This window comes from Eumetopias jubatus, unplaced genomic scaffold (genome assembly GCF_037043125.1).
Source record: "Eumetopias jubatus isolate StellerSeaLion01/CBP00866 unplaced genomic scaffold, mEumJub1_p1.0 scaffold_2, whole genome shotgun sequence".
In the NCBI taxonomy this organism is placed as follows: Eukaryota; Metazoa; Chordata; class Mammalia; order Carnivora; family Otariidae; genus Eumetopias; species Eumetopias jubatus.
In genome coordinates this window covers 60,540,863-60,557,790 of record NW_028274808.1, presented here as the reverse complement: position 1 = coordinate 60,557,790, position 16,928 = coordinate 60,540,863, and the positions used below count along the sequence as shown (strand labels likewise).

The following is a 16,928-nucleotide window of genomic DNA, read 5'->3' as shown; positions in this document are numbered from 1 at the left end:
CTCAGGGTCGTGAGATCCAGCCCCATGTGGCAGGCTCCACATTCAATGGGGAGTCTGCTTGAGATTCTCTCTCTCTGTCCCTTCCCCCACCCACTCTCTGTCTCTGTCTCTCTTTCTCTCTCTCAAATAAATTTAAAAATCTTTAAAAACAAGAGAGAAAGACCTCAGATCTATTCATAAGTCTACAAGGGATTAAAAATAGTGTTCGGGAAAGTGAATCAATTGCATATTGAATTCTATAATAATAAAAATCTATAATAGTGGTGATAACCTGGGTCTCTTTGAAGCTTTATTTAACTTTCAGATAAAAGGGACACATTTTTCTTCACTAGACACTGTAAAGGAACTAAGAGATCTCTAAGAGATAGACTAAATGAAAATCTGAATGAGTCATTATAATATTGTTACTTTACCTTTTTCTATAGGTTATGGTTTTACCACCATTCTAAATATTGAAATTTCACTACAATGTACAATGAGGGATCCGCATAGGACTCAAAAAGTTTCACTCTCCCAGGATTTTAACAGAAAAAAAGAAGTGTTTTCATTGTTTCCCAAATTCTGAAGAAAATATATATCGTCACTCTCAAACTTTCTTTTTTTTCTCTCATTTTTCCTAGTTCTCTGTATTCGAGACAAACCAGCCTATTTTGCTTATAGACTATATAGTGCAATCCATGTAAGTATGACCCACATATTTTTAAAATTTCCCCAGAAAATCATGTCTACTTTCTCAAAGCACTAGGTTTACTTTTATTATTTAAACATTTTTGAACTTGTATGCAAATATATTCATTTCAAACAAAATATGCTCAAGCGGAAAAAAAATGTATTATACACCAAAATAAGAACCACCAAATAAATAATACTCTGCTTTCTGCATCAAATTGAGTTACCTGAGAAGTATGACTCCGTGGGACCTATCTCCCCCATGTGCTTTAGCTCTTCTTAGCATATGAATAAACTGGCAAATCCAAAAGCTTTTGTATTTTGCCAAAGACCCCTATTTCATACTTAATTCAAGTACAAAACACAAAGTGTCAAGCAGGAAATGTCAAAACATTATAAACCCTTAGTAAGAAATTAATACATTTCTGAAATTTAAAAACATGAAATAATGGCAGTGGTTATTTTTAAACCTAAAGTGTTATTTTAAAAAGTACTTTAAAAAGAGATGGCTGATAACAACAAACTCTAAATCTATTTTGTAATTAAATGAGAATGTTGTTCATAGTTTAGTGTGATAGTCAATCACACATCCTTTGGTACATTTATTTTTAAAGAAACAAACACTTAAATGCATGAAACAATGCACATTTTATCCATAATGTGCATAACACATTTTTAGAAAAAGAAAGTTCTGATATAAACCATTATACATATATCATACCTTCAAAAACTCGGTGAAAATTATTTTTTTTAAAGTCAGTAATACAGTAGTTTTAAGAGTCAATGTTTTATCCGCAAAGTAATTTTTCCAGACCAACTTATTAAAAGTAGCTAGCATGCTGGGATAATATGATAACAGTTGAGAATATTTCTATTATATATCTTGTGTGAAGTGTATTTTTTATTTATGTACAAGAACCAACTTATGTATCCTCAAAACACATGTATCCTGTGGTCACAGACTTCACTTCTATCTTTTTCTATTTCCAAGCAGAAAAAGTTGACTTGATTTAAAAAAAATTTAAATAATATATTGGACAATGTTATGGAATGATTTCAACAGTGTCCTTCTCCAAAAAATAGAATGAAGTTTCACTTGTGAATGACCATGGGGAAATAAGCATAATTAGTCTGGTTCCAAATCTGTCCAAATTGAGGGCTACTTATTCTAATAATAAATAAAAATTCTATTCCTTCTGTGTGTGTTTCAATGCAAAAATGAATATACATGTACTCACAAGAGGAGGATTGTATACTCAAATAATTGAATTTTTGATATATAATGACTTCAAATGTAAAATATTGGTCAAAGCTGTTTATATTACCCTTAACCAAAGAAAACTGCAGGTATTTTTCTCGAGTGCACTCTAAGTAAATGATATACAACCTAAATATGGAAACTTGGATAAATCATTTAATTTAATCACATCAAATTGTGAAAAGATTGCTTAGAGGTCTATATCCAAAACATTCAGACATCAAAAATTTTATTATCCTCAAATATAGATATACATATATATATGCATATATATATTTATATTATGCTCACTGGCCACTGGATGTCCCCATTACTCCATTTGAAAAGACAAGTTGAAATTGGTTTATAAAGCAATATTCTTTCTGGAGCTAGTATACAAAAATTTATTTTTGTATTTTTCAGTATTTGAGTTTAAATCCAAAAATATTTCAAATACCTGGAATTTTTATTTTTACAATTTTTAGTAATAGACTGTAAAATAAAAATGTAATTGCTGTCTCACTCAGACATATCAAAGTTCATCTAACATAATTCAAAACCCACCTCCCTCCCTGGCCTAGAATTTTTACCTAGAAAGAGCACATGATCAGATTTGTATTTTATAATGTAGTGTGAGGGACACCAGGCTAAAAGGAAGGAACTGTTGCAGAATCAGGAAGGAGAGAGTGTGAGGGTTGGCCAGGGGCTAAAAGGAACTGTTGCAGAATCAGGGTGAAAGGATACGGGCCAGCATCTAGGCAGTTACACTGGAAATAGATATGGGACATTTAAGAAGTAACATAGAAAGGGGGCCCAAATGCTGATGTAGGAAGCCCCTGAACTCACCTCCTCCAACTGACACACCAAATCTACACCTACATATAGAGCAATTCCGCCTGAAGAACTGAAAGCTGAACAGCTTCTGCACAACAAATAATGAAGGGTCCGCATAGAGAAGGATAGGAGAGTTGGAGACATAGTAACCTTTACACAAAGACCTATAATAGGGAGGGATATCACTGAGGTCCCCGTGCACAGACTCACCTGCCCTGGGCACAGTGAAGACACAGCAGTTTAAAGGGCAACTAGACTATAAGTAAAGGAAATTCATTCATTAACCTTAAAACATCCACCAAATGGGTGAGGAACTGTGGGAAGCCTCTCTAGGGTCGTATGTGTGAATGAGCACCAATTTTCACATTCCCCCTCCACCTTGATAGCAGAGACAGAAACAGGGTCCAGATGCTCTACCCAGCCTGCTAGGGTGGCCCCAGCATGCCCCGGGCCCCTGACCCACACCAGCTTCAGCAGTCCCACCACAGGCAACTGGCCAAACAGGCCCATGAAAAGATGCTCAACATCACTCATCATCAGGGCCACGCAAATCAAAGCCACAGTGAGATATCACACATGCCAGACTGGCTATTATCAAAAAGACAAAAAATAACATGTGTTGGCAAGAATGTGGAGAAAAGAGAATCCTCATATATTGTTGGTATGAATGTAAATTCGTGCAGTCAATATGAAAAACAGTATTGAGTTTCCTGAAAAACTCAAAAATAGAATCCAGCAATTCCACTTCTGAGTATTTACTCAAAGAAAACAAAAACACCAATTTGAAGAGATATAAGTGCCTCCATGTTCATTGTAGTATTATGTACAATAGCCAAGAAATAACCTATGTGTACATCAATAAAGACTGTCACACACACACACACACACACACACACACACACACACACACACACAGGAATATTACTCAGCCATTAAAAAGAATGAAATCGTGCCATTTGCAACAACATGGATGGACCTAGAAGGTGTTATGCTAAGTGAAATAAGTCAAAGAAAGACAAATAGTATATTATTTCATTTATGTGTAGAAGCTAAAAAAACAAAACAAATGAATAAACAAAGCAGAAACAGACTTACAGATACAGGAAACAAACTATTGGTCACTGAGGGAGAGGGGTGGAGAAACAGGCAAAATAGCTAAAGGGGATTAAGAGGTACAAACTTCCAGTTATAAGATAAATAAATCATGGTGATATACAGCATAGGGAATGTAGTCAATAATATTGTAATAAATGTTTGGCAAAAAACTGTATGGTAAGAAATTAGATCGATGGGGATCATTTTGTAATGTATAAAAATACTGACTCACTGTGACGTACATCTGGAACTAAGAGGCAATAGTATGTCAATTATACTTCAACAAAATACATAAGTAAAGCAAAGGAAAGAAGTCAAATAGGTAGAATACTTCACCTTATGTACACCGTATGAGAGAGGGAGAAGTCTCAGAGGGGACGGAGTCAGACTTGGGCCCCTACTCCCCCGATCGCCATGTCAGTGTTTGAGGAGTAAAGGATGAATAAATGGCCACAGAAAAGAGGATGAGTCTGTATTAGATAGATTAACTTTAAGGTACTGTTTTCTAATTTTTTTCTCTCCTCTTCTGTATCTTTCAGGACTTCGGTTTCCATAATAAAACCGTAATCAGGATTCTAATCGCCAGAAGCGAAATAGATCTGATGACCATCAGGAAACGATACAAAGAGAGATACGGAAAATCCCTGTTTCATGACATCAAAGTAAATCTCCTACACGTGATTTATTTTGTCCCAGATTTTATCCTTTTTGAAACTGAAATAAGAGCTTTAATTTAAGTAACTTCATGTTGGAGTCTAAAAAGCTAACTATTCTGACAAAGATGATCTACTTTAGTACATCAGACAGCCTTTAGTGCGTCAACCGGGGGCTACGTTAGGAAACCCCTTCACCTCAGTAACAGAATTTGTTTCTCTTCGATGTGTTTCAAACAAAAATTGTTGATGGAGTCATGTAAAACATTCATCCCCTAATTGTGTAATTGTGCTTCGTGAGTTAAATTTTGAAGCGTGATCAGTATCAGGAAAAATAACGTTTTGCAGTAAGGCCACACTAACTGTAAAGAGGCTTCTTAGGTCAGTTTAGCTCTCATACGGTCATAGAATGCAGCGCAGCAGGTCGAATCCCATAAACTGGTAACTTGGAGGGATTTAACACTGATAGTCATGTAAAATTCTATGCACTCCTATCCCTTTAGCCCTTGAAGGGCAAAGCAACAATGATTCAGAAGTAAACAAACCAACCTACCCATTCTGATATGTCTAAATTTTATTCTGGATTTTGATAAAACCTAGCAAAGCCTTGGGGCTACATATGTAATTTTTGGCACCCCATCTAAAATTAAAATATTTGACCTTTCATTCAAAAACTTATAAAGAATTTAGGGATGGCATCAGCAGAGCATTAAACCAAGCACAGGGCCCTGAAAATAAATCTTGCCTTATAATTTGCACATAGCTAAGGGCTGTTACCTGTTCACATTGTTTTACACTGAAATTTTCAATTGCATAAAATAGCTTTTTAGTTTATTAAAAGTGATCCAGAAGCAACTTGACAACCTAAAGACCAAACGACCCTAAAAATACAGAAGACCCTGTAAGCCTTTGCATAGCCAAAGTGTTTTCTAAAAAGAGGCATTGCAGCAGTTAGGAGAAATTTTATTCCTTTGTTTTGATAAAACTCTCCTTCACCTACCTTCAAAACCCTAAACTTTTAGCGGCAATAAACATTTCTTATTGAGAAATACATGTCATAACTCATTTTCTAAATAAATAAACTAATTCTAACATATATACTGCAATTAACCAAGCCACCTTAAAGTCTACATGTAATTAATGTAACTTTACTATATGCATTTAAAACAGTGAATTGTAATTGCATGACTTTGTGTGAGAGAACATTAATATGATAGTTGATTTTTAACATAGGTTTTATAATTCCATTTATTTCTTACTATTATTGTCTTGAAAATCTTAGAAACTACAGAAGACCCTAAAAGAAGATAAAACTTGCCCTTTTTCTCCACCATAGACAATCAGTAATGAAATGTTATTGTAGGTGCTTTTTAAAAATATATGTAAACATTAATATGGTTTACTACATAAAGGAATACTTTTATTGAATCATGGTATTCCACTGTATAAGTTAAAAAATACATAAACTACCCCACATTATTAAATACTGCTTTTTACTTTTTCACTATTCTATATAATGTTGTCTGTATTTTTGAGTGTACATTTTTGTGCTCTTCAATAATTGATCATTATTTCCTTAGGATATATTTCTTGAAGTAGAATTACTGCACTAGGAAGTATAAACATTTTTAAGTCTTTGGAGGCATATTGTCAATTTGCCCTACAGACTCTCAACTGATTTATAACAATAATATTAAGACACTGCTTTTAAAGTTGAGGAGATTTAATTCTACTGTGAGTTATTCTTTTCATAAATACACATTAGGATTCAATAAACTTTATATAAACCCTATTCTATTGACTATAACCATGGTATTATTTTTCAATAACTTCCCCTGGGAATAGTTCTCAGAACATATTAAATCTTTAGATAGAAAGAGTCAACAATTTTGGAAACGCTAATGGCCCATGGATCTTTCTCATTATAATTCAGAGGAATCATGCTTCTTTTTAGAAATACTATGACATTTTATTTCAAATACATTGTTTGTTTCAGAATTTTGCTTCAGGGCATTATGAGAAAGCTCTGCTTGCCATCTGTGCCGGTGATGCTGAAGACTACTAAGTCAAAAGAAGGATGTGGAGGACACTGCACTCCTATTTACAGACATGTCAAAATACAGAGTTTGTGATATGTTTGCCTTGTTAGATGCATTATAGCAAAACGATAGAATCATATTTTCTCTTCTATCTTTAAAATCATTCTAAGCCAAAAAAAAAATCTATTGATAAAACTATATGAGACTGGATTTGTACTTATCATTCAAATCAGCAATTTACTAAATGGAATAATGAAACAATGGAATAATAAAAACAATTTCATTGAAATATATTTTATTTAAATGTGAATTGTCAATTCCCTACAACAAGAAAATCTGCTCACAGCTGTCCTTAGCATGCTTGGGAAGAGGAAAACATGGTGTGTGACCAACCCCCTTAGAGAAATTTTCAAGATTTTTGTACAAATGCAATAAAGCTAAAGTGAACATCTAAAGCTGCCTTTATTTAAAAGAAAATGAAGATATAAAACAGCAAAGTGCAACCATATAGATGCTTGTCAGGCTTTGATATGTAAGAGACCTGGATGTAAAAATTGGTGTATGGATCTGTGTGTGAGTGCAGACATGTGTTTGAGGTGGGGCTGTGGGTATTTGACAACCATTCTGGTAAAGGCAGTTTATCTCTAGCTAATTTTTTTTTAATGTGAGTGCCTAACCAACCCAATATTTGTCCATGCAATGTCAGAAAAGTCATTGCTCATTGTTTTTGTTTTCCCTTCTTAACATCAGCATCAAAGCCATTTGGAAGTTATTATGTGCTTTGTACCATCCATAAAGCCTGGCCCCTTTTGTGTCTGAAGATTCAGTAAATTAGGAACAGCAAAGGAAAAATACTGAGGTCAGATTTGGGAGAGAATCTAGATTGATGCCACAAACTAGCCAAGAGTAAAGGCAGAAACAGAGATGGGTGAGTCCACAACAGAAGCCTCCCAATATATATAAGGGAAAACACAAAACCCAAGATCACAGGAAACAGCAGTTAATGAAGTCAAGCTAGGAAAATGAGGACACATGCAATAAATCTAGATGACCTGGCAAAGTTGATAGGAGTGCTCTGTTCCACATGGAAGGGTTTTTTTTCAATAACCTGTAGCCCAGTCCCTGTAGATCTGTCTTCACCAGTCTCAAGAGAAGTGAAAAACGTATTCAGAACCTGTTTTCTTACAGGTGAAATGATTCAGGACATTTAGAACACAGTGACTGGGCACAACATGAAACATTTAAGAAAAATTAGACTTCTGAAATCACTTTCAAGATTTCAACTTACTGCTATGATGTATGATGTCATATCATTTTAAATTGACTTTAATTTTTATCTTTAAAAAAATCTTTAACATTTCAGTCAAAGGTAGTAATTATTTGAGATATTTAGCATAGCTATTCTTCCAGATAATTTTTAAGATAAGAGTTTTAATACAAGAAAAATGTTAGAATTCCTACTGAGAATTTAGGTATTTAAATAAAAAATTTCCTTGCTAGGACATTTTTGTGTAAATAGTTCAATAAATTGTGAAATTTATACTTTTGCTAGGTAATACCTTTTATTTCTTTGGTAAGGCATGCTGTTATTGAATCAAAAACAAATCTGGACTTACACAGGGAGGGATTTTATTCAAAAAGTCTATTGCAATAAGTGGGGATAGGAGCTGCAATAGGTAAAGAAGGGCTACTGCAACAAAGAGAATGTTCTGAATGTGGGTTTACAGGGATCTCAAGGGTCAGCCAGAAAAGGATTTTTAATTTATAGGGATGAATAAACAAGACTAGAAAGAATCAGGTGTGGGGGAATGGGATGAATTTGTGGTATGATTGGACAATTCCTCTGGGAATGTCTTGGTTAACATTGCCAGTCTTTGATCTGAGATTGGACAGTTGATCTGGGACAGCTGATCCGGGAATGCCTCTAGTTAGTTTTCAGCAGGAGCTAAAGGGTGGATTAAAGTCCAGGGACCTGTGGTGAGGGAAGAAACCTGAGTAAAGTTTAGTCAAGTTAGCATGCATTTTGTCCAGATTGGTCAGTAGGGGAAAACAGTTCAACTAATCATTTATGAGGCAAAGAATAGGAATTTGAAGGGTGTATTGAGGACTGTTATTGGTAAACAGGGGGTCATCTGCAAGTCTTATCTGAGTCATATAAGAAAGAATGGTTCCATGTTATAAGCCATTTTCTGAAACACAAATGGGTGGGGAAATTTCTTGATCATCTCTATTTTCCAGGATCACAGTGCTTGGGTAAAGATCAACATTGTCAATGTCTTTTTTTCCAAAGTTTTGTCTTGAATGCTTCACTTAGTTGTTTAAATGCCAATACAACATTATCATCTTCACCATTACATAATTCACTTAGTGAAGTCCTGTAAAAAAGTGTCTAAATTATTATCATTGTTATTTGTGTTTAATGTTATTTAGCTGTTTATATCATCTTCAAATGTTTACTATACCTGATGGATTGAATAACAAGTGAAATATCTCTGATTAAATTAAAAAACATCTCCCATATTTAACCTATGGGGGAAAAAAAATTTAAAGGAATAAATTTGCTTTCAGTGTGTTACCAATCTCCAGTAAAGGAAAGTAAATTACCAATGAATTGCTGGCCATTCCAGAGACAAAATAAAATCAGATATGGAAAGGCTGCAGAAACATGTTTATGTCCATTGCATTCAGTATTTTACTACGCTCAGTTTAGCCCTAAATAGGTTAAATTTGTAAAGAGGCTAATAATTTAGCTAAGAAAATATGACTTTTAGTGTTCTTATATAATAGCATATTATTATCACCAAAGTTAAATATTTCACATATGTTAACAACAGTGCCAAATATGTGATGTCACTGAAAATGGCAGAGTAGGTTGCTGTAAGGGCCCATCCCTCCACAGAAGCTTCAAAAATAATCATGCAAAAACTGTCAGAATTAACTTTGTCAGAACTCTGGAAAATAGTAATTATGTCTAAATCAAGGAAAAAGTTACAGAAGATAGGAAAAGTTTTTTTCAAAAAAAAGCATTTTTATTCTTTCCCCATCCTCCTCCCAGCTCAGTTACAGTTTTGAAGACAGCAGCCTATCCCCAAGGTGGACCGCTGGTTCCTTGTTCTAGAAGAAGCAGATCTGGCTTATTAACAAAGAATATGTTTATCTGTCTGTTCTGTCTGGGAGCTCCTTAAAGGACCAAGTTGAGGCACTTGTCTTTGTTTTGTCCAACTCAGAATTCATTCAAGGAGGAAAAATCATAAGATAAATGAACCACTTGCAGCTGTCTAGGGCAAAAGATTACAGTTGAAGCAGTAATTAAGTAATTAAGTAATGAAAACCTGTGAAGAAAATTTGGGAAATCTATACATTCCCCATACATAGGGGGATTTAGAAAGCCATGCACATGCCTAAGGCAGGACACATGGCTAAAAACACTTGAGAAGATCCTAAGCTTTCAATTGACTGGCCTCTAGGATTAGTCCAAGCAGAAAGTGAAGGGCGAGGCAGAGTTGTAAATCATCTAAATATTGAAAGGGCATCCCAGCACAAAGCCAAGCTACAAAATGTGGGAGAAATATTTTTCTTAATTCCTCCTTCTCCCCCTCTTCTTCTCTCATTCTTGCTCATTCCTGTGTTCAAAGAAATCTCTGTCAAAACAGTGCCAGAATACAAGCTAAAGAAGCAGGAACTTCAGAGACCACACATGATGAAGAATATAGACATTAAAAAATTGTTTAGAAAAGCCACTAAACTACAGCTACAGTGAACAGCTAGAAACAAAAACAAATGTTAAGAAGAAAAAAAAATTCTAGAATTACTGCATCATAATATTCAAAACATACAATTCTCAAAAAAATTTATGAAGCATGAAAAAACATAGAAGTAATCTAATTAACAGATGAAATTACTGGAAACTATCCCTGAGAAACAAACAAGACAAAGGCATAAAACTTATAAAAAGCAAATATTAAAACAACAAAAGTAAGTTCTTTGTAATCAGTAATTATTTTATATGTAAAATAGATTAAATGTAAATAGATCAAAAGATGAAGATTGCAGAATGGATTAAAAAAAAACATGATTTGACTATATACTGACTGTAAGAGACTCACTTCGAATCCAAAAACACAAAGATGTTAAAAGTGAAACGATGGAAAAACATATTCCATACGAATAGCAAATAAAAGAGAACTGAGTAGTTTACCCTAATATCAGACAAAATAGATTTTAAGTCAAAAACTGTTACAAGAGGGGGTGCCTAGGTGGCTCAGTCAGTTAAGCGTCCAATTCTTGATTTTGGCTCAGGTCATGATCTCAGGATTGTGAGATTAAGCCCCACACTGGGCTCTACACTCAGCAGGGAGGAGTCTGTTTGGGACTCTCTCTGTCCCTCTCCCTCTGTTTTCCACCCCCCATCCCACTCCCTCTCTCTCTCTCTCTGGAATAAAAAAATAAATTAAAAAAAAAAAACTGTTACAAGAGATTTAAAAAAGACATTATATATTGATAAAAGGTTTAATTCAGCTAGAAGATATAACAATTAAAAATATATAAACCCCCCAAAAAAGAACCCTCAAATATATGAAGTAAACATTAACAGAATGGAAGGAAGAAACTGACAGTTCTAAAATAATAAAGACTCCAATACCCTACTTCCAATAATAGATAGAACATTTAGATAGAAAATCAGTAAGGAAATAACTAACTTAAACAACACCATAACCAACTAGACCCAATGGACAACATACCCAACAAAAGCAGAACATGTACAAATATTATCCAGAAGACATCATATATTAGCCCACAAAACAAGTTTCAATATATTTAAAAATACTTAAGTCATACAAAGTATCTTTTCAGGCCATAAAGGAGTGAAGCTAAAAATCATTAAGATTAAGAAGGTTAAACTAATCACATAAGCTTAAATTTATATGATTAAAAATCATATAGCTTAAGAAGGGGCATTGGAGAATTGACAAATATATGGAAATTAAACAGCAGACAATGGGTCAGAGAAAAAAATCCCAGGAAAATTAGGAAACACTCAGAAATAAATGACATTAAAGCACAACATACCAAAACTTATGGGACACAGAGAAAACAGTGCTCAAAGGAAAGTTATACCAGTTAATGCTTTTTTCATTTTCATTTTCATTTCATTCATTCATACCCTAAAGAACTAGAAAAAGGAAAGTAATCTAAAATCTAAGCTAGCAGAAGGAAGGACATAAAAAAGATTAGTTGGTGATAAAACAGAGAACAGGAAAACAATAGAGAGCTCAATAAAACAAAATTTGGATCTCAGAAAAAAATCAACGAAATTGACAAACATAGCTAGATTGACAGAGAAAATACAAAAGATGTAAATAAATAAAATCAGAAAGAACATGGGGATATTACTACTGATGCTACAGGAATACAAAGGATTATAAGGAGTACTATGAACAGCTAACAGTACACCAAAAAATATATATATAATCCAGATTAAATGGACAAATTCCTAGAAATACATAAATTATCAAAGCCAACTCAAAATAGAAAATCTAATAAAACTTATAATAAGTAAAGAAATTGAATCAGTTATCAAAAACCTCCCAAAAGAGAAAAGTCCAGACCAGCTGGCTACACTGGCAAATTCTACTAAACATTTAAAGAAGAATTAGTACCAATCTTTTTCAAATTCTTCCAAAACACAGAAGAGGAATAAATATGTCCTCACTCATTATTCTAGGAGCCCTGTATTGCCTGATACTAAATTCAGACTGAGACATCACAAGAAAAGTACACACCAATATCCCTTATAAATATAGATGCAAAATCCTCAACAAAATACCAGGAAAGAGTCCAACAGCATGTTTAAAAGATTATACACTCTAACTCAGTGGGATTTATCCAAGAATGCATGAGTGATTCAACATAAGACAATCAATCAATGTAATATACTACATTAATAGATGAAGGTGAGAAAAAAAAGCTATATGATCACCTGAGTTAATACAGGATAACATTAGAAAAAAGTCTTTTTCACAATAAAAACACTCAACATACCAGGAATACAAGAGGACTTCCTCAACACAAGAAAGAACATTTATGAAGAACTCACAGCTAACATAGTGATAAAAGACTGAAAGCTTTTTCCTAAAATCAGCAACAAAACAAGAATGTCTGCTTTCACCATTGCTATTCAACATTTTACAGGTGGTACTAGCCAGAGCAATTAGGTAAGAAGAATAAAAAAGAAGGCATCCAAATTGGAAAGGAGAAAGCTAAACATCTCACAGATGACATGATCCCATATATAGAAAACCCTGAAGAATCCACAAAATAAGTATTAGAGCTAATAAATTTTAGAGTTGTAGAGCTCAATAATAACGCTCAAAAATCAGTTGTGTTTCTACACACAACCAAGGTATTTCCTGAAAAGTATATTAAAGAAAAAAATCCCATTATAATAGCACCAAAAAAAACAAAATACTTAAGAATAAATTTATCCAAGGATAAATAAAGACTTGTATGCTGAAAACTACAACATTGCTGAAAGATATTAAAGAAGAGTTAAAAAATGGAAGTACACATTTTGTTTATGGATTGGGAGAGTTAATATTGATAAAATGACAACGCTACCCAATGAATCTATAGATTCATTGCAATCCCTAGCAGAATTCCCATAGCCCCTTTTGTAGAAGTAGAAAAGAATCCTTGAATTAAATGGAACCTCAAAGGACATTGAATAGCCAAAACAATGTTGAATACAAAGAACAAATTTGTAAGAGACACTTCCCTGTTTTAAAAGCCATATATAGGGGCGCCTGGGTGGCTCAGTCGTTAAGTATCTGCCTGCGGCTCAGGTCATGATCCCAGGGTCCTGGGATCGAGCCCTGCATTGGGCTCCCTGCTCAGCAGGAAGCCTGCTTCTCCCTCTCCCACCCGCCCTGCTTGTGTTCCTGCTCTTGCTAACTCTCTCTCTCTGTCAAATAAATAAATAAATTTTTTAAAAGCCATATATATATCAAAATTTATTCAAAATGTATCAGCGATATATATCAAAACTTATTCAAATGGATTCAACAGCTAAACCTTAACATTCCTATAAGAAAACATAGGTAGAGCGGTTTCTGGGTGGCTCAGTTGGTTAAGGGCCCAACTCTTGATTTCAGCTCAGGTCATGATCTCAGAGTCATGAGATTGAGCCCTGTTTCAGGCTTTGTACTCAGTAGGGAATCTGCTTGAGATTCTCTCTCTCTCTCTCTCTCCCCCTACCTGCCCCTCCCCCCACTATCCCTCTCTTTCTCTCTCTCTTTCTCTCAAAATAAATAAATCTTAAAAAAAAAGGAAAGAAAACGTAGGGATAAATCTTCATTAATATGGATTTGTAAATGAATCCTTAGATATAACACCAAAAGCGTGAACAACAAAAGAAAAAACAGACTGGGCTTCATCAAAATGAAAAACTTTTGTGTACCAAAGAACATTAACAAGAAAAGGAAAAGATACCTTATAGGAGAAAATATTTGCAAATCATACATCTGGTAAGGGTTTATATCTAAAATATACAAAGAATATCTACAAATCAAGAACAAAAAGAACAACATAATTAGAATTGGGTAAAGGACTTCAATAGGCACTTTTCCAAAGAGAATATATACATTGTGTCATAACATGAAAAGATGCTCAACATCGTTAGTTTTTAGGTAAATGCAAACAAAAACCACAATGAGATATATATCACTTCATACCACCTAGAATGGCTATAATTTTTTTTTAAAAAAGGAAAATTACAGATGTGGTAAGGTTTCTCAAAAAGTTAAACATATGGTTACTATATGATCCAGCCATTGTAGTCCTAGGCATATACCCAAGGAATTGAAAGCAAGTACTCAAATAAATATATGTACATGTATGTTCATAGAAGTACTATTTAGTATAACCCAAAATCGAAACAACCCAAATATCCATCAACTAGGTAAGCAAATTGTGTATAACATACAAAAGAATAGTATTCAGGTATAAAAAGAAGTGCAGTACCGTTAATGCTGTAACAGGTATGAACCTCGAAATATTACAGTGAAAGAAGTCAGACACAACAGGCTACCTATATTGGGTGATTCCATTCATACTAAATATCCAGAGTAAGTCAATCCATACAAACAGAGAACAGATTGGTAGTTGCCAGAGGTTGCGGGAATGAAGGAATGAGAGAATGGGAGTTACCACTTAATGGGCACAAAATTTCCCTTTGAGTTAATGAAAATGTTTAGTAACTAGATAGAGTTAATTGTTGCACAACTATGAATGTACCAAATGTTAAATAATTCTCTTCAGAGTGGTTTATTTTATTTAATGTTATGTAAACTTCACCACAATAATAACAGTAGTAAATCGTATTTTAAAAAGTCTAAAATAATTTAGATATTAATGACCTCTAAAATTATTGCATCTTAAAATTATTCTCACGTCATAATGTCATACCACATTAAACATTAATTAAGCACATATGTCTATAAAGAATGTTAAAATAGAAAAGGTCATAAAAATTACCCTCAATCAGTGCTAACAGGGAACCATGTTTGTAGAAGTCCAATATGTAAGCATTCAGTGGATACATTGTTTACATTCACATCAACTGTTTGTAACATGGCCTGTGGATATGCAGAAATTTTAGCTTGGTTAGCATTTTTCTTTGCTTACATATAGCAAACTAAAGCAATAAGCCAATACATTTTAATGAAATATTGTCAAATGTTCAGTATATTAAGATGCTCCAAACTTTAAATGACCAAATAAAATCAGTAAAAATGCCAGTACTTAAAATAGCAAAACTATTTTTGAAACCAGAGAAAATATATCTCTAATTTATTCAAAATTTGAAGCTACATAGTTACTTTTATAACCTCAGAAATATACTGCATTTTTAATCCATTTTTCTTGAAAAAATACTTGTGAGCCCACAAACTTATATTGGTATCAGATACACATAACAGTAATAGCGCTTTTTCTTCCCCTTTCCATACACCCCTATTTTTTCTTAAACTGTTTTTCAGGATGTAATTGTCTGATTTGGGCAAATGATATGAGTAGTCATTAGAATTTATTTCCTATCAAAGTGCTATGGACATGCTGTCAGGAGTCTAGGGGGCCTGGCTGTGTCATTGCTCCCAATCATGTGGGGCAGTAAACAAAGTGGTTCTTACATTAGTTTAAAAAATTAAAGTATTTTATATATGTTTATTGAGTTTCTACTCTGTACCATATACCATTTTTAGGTGTAAGGATCATAAAAATAAACAAACACAAACTACCCTCAAAGGACTTATAGCAAGTCATGGCTACCTCCCGAGACTAGTACGAGTTTGCACCTGTGGTGGGAAGGGTCCGAAGCCCACACCCCGGAACCTAGCGAGTCACCATTACTTTAAGTACTGCAAAATCTCAGCATTGGCTCTACTGAAAATGGTGATGCATGCTAGATCAGGAGGCAACTTGGAAGTGATGGGCTTAATGCTGGGAAAGGTGGATGGTGAAACCATGATCATTATGGACAGTTTTGCTTGCCTGTAGAGGGCACTGAAACCCGAGTAAATGCTCAGGCTGCTGCATATGAGTACATGGCTGCGTATATAGAAAATGCCAAACAGGTTGGTGGCCTTGAAAATGCAATTGGCTGGTATCACATCCATCCTGGCTATGGCTGCTGGCTTTCTGGGGTTGATGTTAGTGCTCAGATGCTCAAGCAGCAGTTCCAGGCACCATTCATAGCCGTAGTAATTGACCCAACAAGAACAATATCTGCAGGAAAAGTGAATCTTGAAGCCTTTAGGACATACCCAAAGGGCTACAAACTCCCTGATAAAGAACCTTCTGAGTACCAGACTATCCCACTTAATAAAATAGAAGACTTTGGTGTACACTGCAAACCATATTATGCCTTAGAAGTCTCATATTTCAAATCCTCATTGGATCGCAAATTGCTTGAGCTTTTGTGGAATAAATACTGGGTGAACACGCTGAGTTCCTCTAGTTTGCTTACTAATGCAGACTATACCACTGGTCAGGTCTTTGATTTGTCTGAAAAATTAGAACAGTCAGAAGCCCAGCTGGGACGAGGGAGTTTCATGTTGGGTTTAGAAACACATGACAGAAAGTCAGAAGACAAACTTGCCAAAGCTACAAGAGACAGCTATAAAACTACCATAGAAGCTATCCATGGATTGATGTCTCAGGTTACTAAGGATAACTGTTTAATCAAATTAACATCTCTTAAACAATCACTAAGTAGTATTTTTGACTGAAAGCCAGTATGAGAAAAATACTCAAGTAACACTTTAAAACCAGTTACCAAATATCTGATTAGAAGTATAAGGTGCTCTGAAGTGTCCTGAATATTAACATCGTGTAATAAAACTCTTT

At 34.3% G+C, this 16,928-nt stretch overlaps 1 protein-coding gene and 1 pseudogene across 1 annotated transcript in view; one reads left to right on the top strand and one right to left on the bottom strand.

The window, feature by feature from the left end:
- The window catches only part of ANXA10 (annexin A10), a 108,296-nt gene extending 101,743 nt beyond the window's left edge, over positions 1–6,553 (top strand). The window contains exons 10-12 of the mRNA XM_028104337.1: positions 621–679; positions 4,375–4,497; positions 6,485–6,553. Of these exons, the coding sequence (XP_027960138.1) occupies positions 621–679; positions 4,375–4,497; positions 6,485–6,553 (251 nt within the window). The remainder of the gene's footprint in view (positions 1–620; positions 680–4,374; positions 4,498–6,484) is intronic.
- A 2,243-nt stretch (positions 6,554–8,796) lies between these two features.
- Positions 8,797–16,928, bottom strand: part of LOC148164839 (putative ATP-dependent RNA helicase DDX60) — a 107,237-nt pseudogene continuing 99,105 nt past the window's right edge.